Genomic DNA, 11,782 nt, shown 5'->3' with positions numbered 1-11,782 from the left:
CTAATTATATATCAGAGAGGTTAGTGCGGGTTGGCTTTTCACTTCTCACCATCGAATCGATTCGAAGTGAGACGCAGCGAACCAATGTCATTGCCGTGTGATTATCAGTGCGTCACAATGGCGTCGATTCGTTGTGTCTCGTTTCGAATCGATTCGATTCGATTCGATGGTGAGAAGTGAAATGTAACCCGCACTTCGCCCACAGGTCACCGTTTAACATTTTTTTATCCTGTTAAGCAAACAAAAGGCATGCGGTCTCCCTGATAGGAAGTAGTTATGTCTAGCCCTTTGACGCCTGTAACAAGGGTGTATCTTCAAAATTTTAATATATATTTTTTACTACCCGAGCTTGTCGGTACCCTCACAGCTAATATAATGTACGCTCAGATTAAAGGAAGACATTATCTTTTTCAGTTATGTGAGGTGAATAAAACAGGTTTTTTATCCAAGACTATGATCAATGTCTTATTTGATTAAAACAGTAAAACTGACATGAGTATACATTGTTTAGTGAAAATACGGGTCACTCAAGTGTGATATTGTAATCTTGCGCTCGTCTTGAAAAAGTTCTTCTATAAGACTAAGACAAAAAACAAAGATTATTTATTTGCAAAAACATGAGTTTACATTTTATTACAATGTGGTGTTTAAAGAAAAGCTTAATCCTACATGTTTCACACGGGTATGCAAATTTAAATGGAGAGCATGCTATCATCCCACAAAACAAAATCGAATAAATAAAAGTAACTAAATTAACTAAATTTTTATCTAAATCTATCATTAAAAAAAAATTCAAATTATAATAACATTTATCAATCAGCAAGGACCTGACGTGCTTTTTAAATAAATTTAAATTCTGATCTTTAATTTGTTGTGGAATTTTGTTATAAATTTTAGGTGCCATACATACAATACTTTTACTGGCTGAAACTATAGTCCACTTTTCCAGCGTAAATGACCCGTAAATCACACGTAAATGACCCGTGTTTTCATGAACAATATATTTATTACCTGAAGCCCATTAATCTCTTCCTGGAACTGCTTTCCGGGGGTGATTTCCTTAGTCCTCTCCCCGAGGACGGAGATGGTGTAGCTGTCTCCGTTCTTCACCAGCTTAATCCTGGGCTTGTAGTTGAGATAGTTCAATTTGTCGTCGCCGGACAGACCTGGAATTAAACGGTATTGTTTATATTACTATTTAGGCAACAACATCGAATACCAACAACAAAGAACCGGATGAGGTGGTGCTCCTCTAGCCACAAATACAACCTCTTCGACTGTGTGGTGCTGTCTATTCAAAGGATCACCTATGGGATTCGAACCTGGGACTAGACAAGCGGGCGTCCAATACCGCTTGTGATAAACACAGTACCACTTTATAAAACGCCATTTATACTTATGCTATAAATTATTCACTGTGAAATTACGACCACCATTTATTTTATTGTTAAACGATAAATGTCCCTGCGCGAAGCGAATAATTCTCCTTAAATATACATATTATAAAACAAAGTCCTCTGCCATGTCTATCTGTTCACAATAAACTCGAAAAACTACTGCACGGATTTTCATGCGGTTTTCATCAATAGATAGTGTGGTTCCTGAGGAAGGTTTAGGTGTATGATTTATTATGTTTATACCCGAGCGAAGACGGGACGGGCCGCTAGTATTATACGTATAATGAATCCAATACTAATTTATAAATTACTAATGGATAAATATATTTGCATTTGTAGACTTATTTACAAGACATTTATTTACCAGTTTGCGCAAATTTCCGCGACTTTAGACTTTGGATTTCCGATACTTATGGATTTGTTGATTTGGCTTTATTTTAGTGCAAGTTTAATGTGATGTCTTTAACATTAATTATCCTTTACGAGGAAGACAGTCCATTGGCTAATGGGCATCTTGTGTCGGCCTGTCCGTCTATCGCAAAGTTGTTATTTAACAGAGGAACGAAAACAAGTAGGTACATATTTATTAAAAAAATAAATGTTTTTTGCTCTAGGTGATCGTAGATAATAACAACTTGTAGAAAGAATGATTTGTTTTGAATAAGACTGGCAATTTAAGTTCTCTGAGTAATAAATAAACGTAAATATATATTGGAAAATTCATTTATTCTGAAGTCAAATATTCATAGATTTTACGCAATTCAGAAATTAAAACATTTTTAATCTTGGAACAGTCCCAACATTTCTAACTTAACTTCAACTTTTTATTGATAAATTGTTCATAAATTGTCTGGCAATAAGATGTAGTGAATTTGAAAGTTGTAACTCAAAATGAAGAAGCGAGGTAATAAATGAATTCTCCCAGTCATCAAGGTGACTCATGCAAGGTAACGTGATGATTAGCGCTTAGCGCTCAACCACAGGGGTTTTTCACGCAACTTTTTTCTGTGGTTCACTAAATAACCTATCAACTTCTCGAAAAGTCTATCGTTTTATTATAAACATCGCTAAATCACCACCTTTTTGGTTATTGGTGCCCTTGGATTGCGTTGTTTTCATATCAACAGGCAATAAGCATATTTATTTATTTACCTACTATGTTACCTTCTTATACAATAGACGACACAATGTGCAAGAGAAAATCTGCAGGATCCATATGTACTATATAAAATATTTTCAGCAGAATTAAAATTAGATAATTATCAACTTTCAAAATCGTAGAAAGCAAACATGCACGCAAGTTTCCAGATGGTAGGTAAATGCAGTCTGTGGACATCAGTAAGTACCCAGATAGATTTGCCAATATCATAAGAAAGCGGTAGACTATTTTTTGAAATTGATAAAATACAAATTGAAATCTAGAGCTTTGATGAAGTTCTCAAAGTTCTCCTCCCTCTCGAATTTTAAGTCTTTGCCAAGGTATGCCATGTTAGCAACTTGTGCCGTGTTGTGTTGTGTTTCATTGGACCAACTAAATGGATACACATTTATCGCTCCTTACATTTGTTTTGGTAAGTCACTGTAAAGTTGTAGGCTACTGGGTTACATTTAAGATAAATTTAGAACTATGCTCGATCCGCCTATCTATAGACTTTGAAGCGTTCCAACTTCAAGATATTCTATCAAACCTAAGTATCAAACCATCGTCTTGTTTCTGTGAGTAATTGCGAAAGAGTCAAGCAGGAAATCAAATAATTATTATATTCATATAATTACTATATTATTATATTCATATAATTACTATATTATTATATTCATATAATTACATTTTTATTGTCAGTACCTTTTACAAAATGTGAAAATTAGATTGTATTTCCAAACCATTGCATAATAAAGGCTTGATAATAATTGAAAATTGTTATTTTTTATAGTCAGCTGATTTATTATAATATATATTATATTTATGAGGAACTTAAATGAGTTAACGTTGAATACTTTTTTTAAATAGCTATTTATGGCCCTGTGTTGGGTCCAGTGTTATATCGCACCATCCTCTATGAAACTTACCTAATTCAATTTCTCATTCCAGCAAAAGGCGGCCGGGTCGTCCACGGTTGCCAAGGTTGGTCGTCCAAGTGAGGAACTGAATTGAATACTAGTTACTCCAAGAACTACACGTACATAATTAGTCATTAGCCTTAACGTTTTCTTTCATTTAGGATTGGTTTATTATGGGCTGGATATATTTCCGTGGCAGAAAACTGCCAAATCATCTAAACATATTACAAAATTGTGGAATATTTCAAAAATTACTTATTCGATTTTGATGCCCCACGAACTTCACAATTGTATTACCAGATCCTAGTTCCACCAACGGTTCGAAAGTTATCGCGTTACAAACATACATACAAAAAATGTATTCTTGCCCCAAGTTGATTCGTAGACATCGCTCGCTATGCTCGCTTCTGAAGTATTTTCTCATTCTATTCCGAAAAAGAGAATTCAGAAATATTAAATCTAGTATGAATTTTTGGGGTTACTTATAAGTACACAGTCAACCACATGCAAAGTTCTATAAGACAGATAAGGCTTTAAGATGAAATATGTCCAAACATAGGAAGCGGTGGTGGTGTAATGGTTAAGACGCCCGCCTGTGGGTCGAAAGGTCCCAGGTTCGGATCCGACTCGTGCCACATGAGTTTGTATACAAATCTGACTCATATAAAGTAGTTTTCATCGACCACCACTTGCTTCCGGTGAAGGAAAACATCGTGAGGAAACCTGCACACTGGTTGATTATTATTAACTTGTGTGTAAAATGGAGAAGGCAATGGCAAACCACTCCATTAATAATGCCAAGAAAGTTGTTGTGTGTGTTTCATTCCACGTAATGACCACGACCCTCAGTCATGAGGAATACGACTATGAAGAAGATGTCAAAACAATAGGCAGCGCCGGCTAATTTATTATGAGTATTATTATTTAAATAATTCAAATTATATGTATGTCTGCGTGACACAGCAGAACGCATCATTAAACAAAGGTGGGAATATTTTACAAAAAATAAACAGTTGAATTTTTTTCGCTGTCAATAAAAAAATAAGAGAGGTCGACGTAATGTCATTTTCAATCACACGATACGAGTGCATGAACGCCCAAAGTTGAAGTACTTATTAGATTTATCGGCTTTATTTCTCGGATTAGCTTTTGACCGCGGCTTTGCCCGCGTTTGTTTCGCGTGTCCGCTCTTAACATGTTATTTTAATATCTCCTATATAATGTAATGTTTAGTAAATAAACCTGTACCAGTTTTTAAGTCAGACTATCCGCTACACAGCCGTGAAAATCGCACCGTTTTGCGTGAAAAGCGAACGAACAGACAGAAAAAAAAAACAGTTTTGGCTTCTATTAGTATCAAAAATATTATTTCCCCATTATTTTTCGTTAATACGTAGCTTACGTAAATCTATCTAAACAAAATTTCAAAGTAATTCATCAAACTTATTTGATAATAAATCTGATAGAAAGTCTGTCTTTTCTGACGGACATCATCATCATGTTTTAGTTTAGTTACGACAATATTCATTTAACTTTGACATTTCGACTATCAAATACTGAATGCATATAGGTAAAGATACTAGGATGCGCAGTAATTTCACATACGTATAGATTTAATTTGCTCTTAATACCTCGCCAATTGTTATCATCGATTTCTCCCTGACCTTTGCCCTGCTACTATCAGGGCATTCACAACAAACAATCGATATCAGTTACCTTAATCCACATACGAGTTATCTAGACCACACCTGTTGCAGGCGATAATCTTCGTTTATCTAGGTTAGCGAATTTATCTTAATGCAATTTCAATCGATTTCCCTAAGTTTTAGAAGTTTGTATGGCAATGCATTATTATTATAAGCATGGCCTTGATGTTGCACCCACGAATTTTTTGTCACACAATGTATGCATTATAGTCTCTCTCTTTTTGTAAATATACTTATTTTTAATTTTGATAACACATATATTGTGCTATTTTTTCCAGCAATTTTTCTATTATTTTAATGGTTATAGGTAAATATAATTATGTTTTTTTATTTATTAAGAAATACTTTCTGATTACAATATAGGGAGAACATTTGTCCAGATGTGGAATGCACATATGCACATGGCGCGTAAGTGTCGTGTTTTCATATATCAAAAGATTTTGTTCCGGAAAAATCCCAACCGGATCTTTCAACTCAAAGATAAAGCAAAAATATATATAAAAATTTAAATCCAGGTGAGTCATATCAGACAGTACCTACGTATTTGTAGAGCTGTTGATGAAAAAAATCAATTACATAATTTTTTATGTCTGTCTGTTTGTACATCACGCAAAAACTACTGGATGGAATTTGATGCCGTTTTCTGATGACTGACAATGATAAGTTATGAACGGACGAAATAAACGCGGACGAAACCACCTGCAAAAGCTTGTTACCTAATAATGTCATCATCTGGCTACAATATATTTGCAATAATAAAATTTAATTTCTTTTATTTTCGCCAAACTTCAAACAAATTCATAAAAATCATCACCATAATAAAAAATCTGATAACAGATTAATGAAGATGATCTAAAAAGGGGAGATCAAACCTTATATTGTATAGCATATAAAATAACACATATAAACACTGAGATACCTTTATTTTGTGCTCATTATTTAACCATCACATCATAGGTACCTTGTTTGTAAGTACACTAGCATAAAACAATTTATATGGTAACTACGTGATAGGTACCTAAATCCTACATGTTGGTATTATAACTATTTGTATAAAATTTGATGTTTCATCTTATGTAAATTTTCACATACAATTATAATTTTTACTTTGTACAGTTGGGGACAACCTGATACATACCTGCTTATATAGAGCGTTTAGAGTAGGGTAGGACTTATCTACACTCGTCTGTGCTATACCTAAGATAACGTATGGCAGTCGGTAGTTACAAAAATCAATTAAAATAACATTTTTATTTTTTTGTGAAAGTAAATCACCACCACAAGGCATATCCAAAAGATATTTAAGTTGATTGTTTAAGCTAGAATTGAATACTACGTTACAATAACAAATGTAAATCTATTATTTAATTGTAAAATCCTATTATAACTTAAGTTATAATTAATATCAAATATTTACAAATTTATTACAGTAACAATAATTTATAAGTTTTTAATTTTTTGGAAGACTTTTTTTGGCAAGAATGTATCTAATGCTGTAGGTATCCCTTTTCTGGGGACTTTTGATAGCTTTGACGTATTTGTGTGGGATATAAGTACCTGATATTTACAATAGAAATTAATAGCATGTTATTCCTGAAAGGTATTCTTATCTTTCAGGGCATATTAGCCATTACGTCACATGTAATTGCATTTTCTCGAAAAGATAAAATTTTGACATAAGCCTCGTTGAATTTAAATATTCATAAAAACCTAAATTTATTCGATTCGAAAACAATAATTAGTACTTATATTCACAGTGAAATTCATGTACTAAAAAAGGTAATTATTTCACGATTAATCAACCAAAATTGTAACAATACTCTATCTACCTTATTTGGTATTCGCCTTTAATGTTTGATCCTACTTATCCTCTAATAGTCTAATTGGTCTACACAAAGGTATAGGTAACAGTACAAAGAGAACAATACAGATGAATTTGTTGCTCTAAGATGCATATTTATATACTCGAACACACTCCCCGTCCCACCCCTCTGCTGTGGTCACCTGGACAAAAAAGAAAGAAACAAAATTAATACAAACTTTTATTTAAATCACATTTTGTTCGATTTCTTTTAATTAACAGCGAAAACTAACAAATTATACCTACTTACACACAGAAGATGTGTTATACTATATAAAGGATTTTAATATAGTACCTATAATAGAAGTCCATATACCAAATGTTTTCAATATTTACGACAAGATCACCATTTTATATTTTATGGCTAGATGATAAAGGTACACTATTGCATAGGTATGTCTGAGATCAAAAATGTAAACTCATTCGAAAAAACTACGCAGTGACTGATCAAGTTTGACTTGTTTTAATTTAGAGTTTGCGTCAAACTCCTTTATAAATGACATAGGTATATTTTTTTTGTAAAATCATCAATAGCACGCCTACAATTTGTATACTAACCAAGGTCACGGAAATGATCTTTATTTTCAAAATACAATACCTAGTTTTAGGTTTTTATTGATTTTTTCATTTGTTATTATTTTTAGAACAACGGTGGTTTCAGAATTAATAAAATAAAGAGAAATTGTTTAATGTAATTAAATAATAATAATTTCTTTTTTTGTAATATCACTGATTATAATTATTCTATTTTTACCTCTAATTTTGATAATAATACATAGGCGCTTTTTTGTGATTATATGGGTAATATATTTAAAATTGTGACTGTGATTTGATATATTTAAAATTATCTATTACAATTTTTTTTACTCGATGAGTTACTGTCATATATTTTGTTAATTATTATACAATAAATCGCAAAAAGAACTTGTATAATAAGTGTTGCATAAAAAAACATTTCTGTGTTTTTGACAAACACATGTACCTGCTTATTATTTCTTTTTGTGCCATCCTCTCCTCCATCGGTTTATAATAATCATCTTTTTTGCCACTTTGTTCGTCTTTTTTCTTCTCTTTACATGCCTAAACCATAATAACCTGTCCTCTCAACTCATTTAGGTAGGTACTACCAGAGCAACTATCATACTTCTAATATATTCGTTACTCACACAGTCAATAAATTAATAAATAAAAAAATTACGTACTTAATTATTTCTTTGTTTACCGATTGACATTAACAATGGGGTCACTGATCCAGAAGATAGTGTAATGGACTTACCGCAGTAATAGATTCATCGGTGAATGTGCGCACATGTTTGGAAGTCCTGCCATTGTCTTCGACCTGGATGTGCACCAGTTTGCCATCTTCCACCGTCATCTTGGACTTCACCTGAAGAGTAATGTGAGGAACAAATTAATAACGAAAATGTAGCTTAAGTGGAAGACCATGCAAAGTTAGATATTTTGGTATAAAAGTTTGCCATCACCAACGCATTTACGCCTTCTTTCGGTCTCCCAAAGTACACGAATCTGAGCAAGATTAGTAAGAAGCCCCAAGTAAGTCTAACTCAACGATACCATACTGGCTATAACATCTAACAATATCGTCTTCACTCGGGTAAATTATACAACTAAACCTTTCTCAGGAATCAGACTATGACAGCATCTATTGATGAAAATCGCTTGAAAATCTGTGCAGTAGTTTTTGAGTTTATCGCGAACAGGACTGTATTTTATTATATGTGGAGAATGTAAGGATACACATACAGAGATAAACATCCATATCAGGCATCAGGTCATCAAATCAGAGCCGATTTTAAATCAGAGGTCAAGCGTGAGACCAAAATGATGTTAGGAGAAAGAGAGAGAATACCGTACCTTGACGCCATCAGGTCGCTCCTCGAGGAACTCCTCGCCGATCTTGAAGACGGAGCGGACGGTCTTGATCAGGGTGTGGAACGTCAGCACGTAGTAGCCGTTCTCGTCCTTGGTCAGCTCCACCACGGGATTCACTGACCCGGCCGTCTTGCGGGACACTAAGCCGATTTCTGGAATTTAATAAGTAATATTTCAGATTGAAATATAATTCTAAATTCTATAAAATGGTTGCAATGACTTCTCCCACCATGGCGTGCTTGCGGCCATGCTTTGGATCGTGCCCCAAATCAAATCTAATTCGTATATTTTGTGAACATAGGTAAAAAATCTTCTAGTAACAATGTTCTTAAGACTATGTTAGTAACTTATTTAATCTAATTATGGTATCAGAGCCCAGTGTTTAACAATGATACTGTAAGACAAACCATGCGCAATGGAGAAAGATCGATGGAAATGATGGTAGGTAGAAAGGTAGGAAGGATCCGACGCCTTACGACTGCGAAAGAAACCGGGAAAACGCTTAGACGAGAGAGAGAGAGAGAGAGAGAGAGATATTGTAAAACAGAAATATAAAAAGCACCTTGGGCTTCACCCGCGGCGTTCCTTCCTCAGCCACGTGGATTCGCCTGCCTGGATTTTTTTTTGCCATCGCCGGGATTGAGAGATAAGAGTAAGTTTTTGTGTAGAGATAGATGGAAGGCTGAAGAGTGACGCATAAGTACATGTAGATGTAGTGTACATATATGAACACTCAAAGCACTACACACCCTTTTCACCAGTCGTGTAAAATTTTTGACTGCTTTTATACTACCTGCTACCTGTAGTCTAAATCTTTCAAATACAAATTTGATAGAACGATTGAACAATTTGAATACTTTATGAGGACAAAAATAGGAGAAGAGATATTTATAATTGACCAAATGTTATAATCTATTATTAGTCATACAGAATTATGTAAATTTGATTGCCGAATATTACGTCTACGTTATAAGGTCGGCAATCCATTTGAGTAAGTTATAAAACCATATACCGGCTCTACACTGTCGTCGAACAGTTTGATAAACTTTGGCGGATTCGGTATACATTGCTGGTTTTTCATTGCGGTAAATAACAGCACTCATACTAGCAACGCAATGTTCACACATTCGCGTCAGCATGTGTCTAACTTCGGCGATAGTGTGGAGCGGGCATAAGGAGAAGACGACTAGGAAATTTATTTTGTTTCTAGAATTTATGCAAATGCTTAACCTGTTCACCTTACAACGCAATAATGCAGAAAATATTAAATGCATATTTTATGGTAGGAAAATAAATATTTTTAATACTCTAGAAAATCTAGAAGCTAATTTAATTGCATCTAGAGACTGGAGCTCGGAACATTAAATAGTTTAATGTCTTTTAAATTTTGAATATATACTATTTTGGATACTGCATAACATTCTGCGATCATCCTATACTATGTACTATAGATAACTAAAGTTGTAAAAATAAACAAATATCCACAAATAACACAGATTGAGTTGGCCGCAAAGTAAGTTCACGATTTGTGTTATGGGATACTAACTCAATGATACTATATTATATATTTTATTATATATATTTTATAAAAAACACATATTAGATAGATTATCCAATACTCAGGACAATCAGTATAAGATTATTTTCCGTCTAGACCTGACCTAGGTTCGAACCCAGCAGTCCGGCAAGCTCATTAGAATTTACCATAAGCCACTGAGTTGGTCAAAAGCTCTTACCAATAGACCACAAATGTATATATATGTAATAGGTAAATTAACATTATAGGTAAATTAACATGATAATTATTAGGTAGGTTGTGTAATATCTGAAAGTTAATAGATGGTTTTCAACTTTTCAATGATCTGCTGTACCTATACTTAAGTACTTTCATTTTAATTCCTCCAAATTGCAATGAAAATTCGTTTCAAATTTTCCACTTACTTCACTAATAATAGATGTTGACCGGTCAATATTATACCGGTATTAACAATTCATTGCCGGCAGTTTATGTCAAAATACACGCCCACAACAATAAACTTATCTGGTGCCCCACATGTAACCATATAAATTGAAAAAAATACATAAATCTAAAGATACATTTAAAGATGTCTCTAAACATGCTAATAATTTCAATATATTTTTCAAATGTATTACTTTATTTTTAATACAACTTCTACCATAATAATCGTAAATAAGATGGATTTATTATGAAAATTGACAACTAAATTCCAAGTAACAATTCAACAAAAACACTCAACTTCGAAGTTAAATCGATCTACTTAATCGATTAATCTTTATCGGTTTCATTGAACTTAAAATTGCCTACCAGATTAAACCACGACCATAGATAAAATAAATATACTACGACTTACCTAAAAACTTCAAATATTCGTCGAAATTTTTAGCATCGGCCGTTGCTAGTTTGTATTTCCTTCCGACAAACTGGTCCAAATCCATTGTAATTTAGCTCAAGGCTGGTACTTGGTATCGTAGAGTAAATACCCGATTTTGTCGCACGTCACTACTGGAGGGCGCGGTACACCTGACTGAAGTTACTTGAGTCGGAAAACATTATAAACAGCAACGAATAGCGGTCAAGAATGTTCCCGTCGCGCTTCGGTGGTTCCTTACATGTTATATTCATTTTTAACAAGACGCTTTCGTTATAAAGTTTTATCAATACTCATCTACTCTTCACCGCTACTTATCTTCACTATATTATATAAAGGGAAGTGTTGGTAACTTTAAGGTAATATTCAACTAATTTACGTAATTTTTTTCACCAGTAGGAAGCTGAATTGAATTGTTTTAAGTTATTTTAGTTTGACTTAACTTCGATAAATTTTCAATAAGATTTTCAGATTCAG

General features: G+C 33.5%; 2 protein-coding genes across 2 annotated transcripts; both read right to left on the bottom strand.

Annotated features, from left to right (window-relative positions):
* Positions 1 to 280: 280 nt before the first annotated feature.
* On the bottom strand, positions 281 to 3,013 carry LOC128679471 (fatty acid-binding protein 1-like). Its single transcript, XM_064436653.1, has 3 exons — positions 2,806 to 3,013; positions 1,012 to 1,186; positions 281 to 295 (listed from the first exon to the last, which is right to left on the bottom strand). The coding sequence occupies exons 1-3, from the start codon at positions 2,883 to 2,885 to the stop codon at positions 281 to 283; spliced, it is 270 nt and encodes an 89-aa protein (XP_064292723.1). The 5' UTR covers positions 2,886 to 3,013.
* Positions 3,014 to 6,065: 3,052 nt separating this feature from the next.
* On the bottom strand, positions 6,066 to 11,478 carry LOC128679137 (fatty acid-binding protein-like). The gene is made up of 4 exons (XM_053761176.2): positions 11,288 to 11,478; positions 8,898 to 9,067; positions 8,299 to 8,409; positions 6,066 to 7,165 (listed from the first exon to the last, which is right to left on the bottom strand). The coding sequence occupies exons 1-4, from the start codon at positions 11,370 to 11,372 to the stop codon at positions 7,106 to 7,108; spliced, it is 426 nt and encodes a 141-aa protein (XP_053617151.1). The 5' UTR covers positions 11,373 to 11,478; the 3' UTR covers positions 6,066 to 7,105.
* Positions 11,479 to 11,782: the final 304 nt, after the last annotated feature.

The sequence above is a fragment of the Plodia interpunctella genome, chromosome 21 (assembly GCF_027563975.2).
Source record: "Plodia interpunctella isolate USDA-ARS_2022_Savannah chromosome 21, ilPloInte3.2, whole genome shotgun sequence".
Classification (NCBI taxonomy): Eukaryota; Metazoa; Arthropoda; class Insecta; order Lepidoptera; family Pyralidae; genus Plodia; species Plodia interpunctella.
Note: the sequence above shows the minus strand (reverse complement) of the source record. Positions and strands in the feature narration are given on the sequence as shown.

Bases quoted from the DNA above. Each gene is read 5' to 3' on its own strand.
- LOC128679471 (XM_064436653.1), bottom strand. From the start codon at position 2,885: ATGGCATACCTTGGCAAAGACTTAAAATTCGAGAGGGAGGAGAACTTT. The intron at 1,187-2,805 runs GTATTTTATCAA...ATAGTAATATAA, and splicing joins AAAGCTCTAGATTTCAATTT to ACAATACCGTTTAATTCCAG.
- LOC128679137 (XM_053761176.2), bottom strand. From the start codon at position 11,372: ATGGATTTGGACCAGTTTGTCGGAAGGAAATACAAACTAGCAACGGCC. The intron at 9,068-11,287 runs GTAAGTCGTAGT...ATTAAATTCCAG, and splicing joins CGAATATTTGAAGTTTTTAG to AAATCGGCTTAGTGTCCCGC. The intron at 7,166-8,298 runs GTAAGTCCATTA...TTTTTTGTCCAG, and splicing joins CCGATGAATCTATTACTGCG to GTGACCACAGCAGAGGGGTG.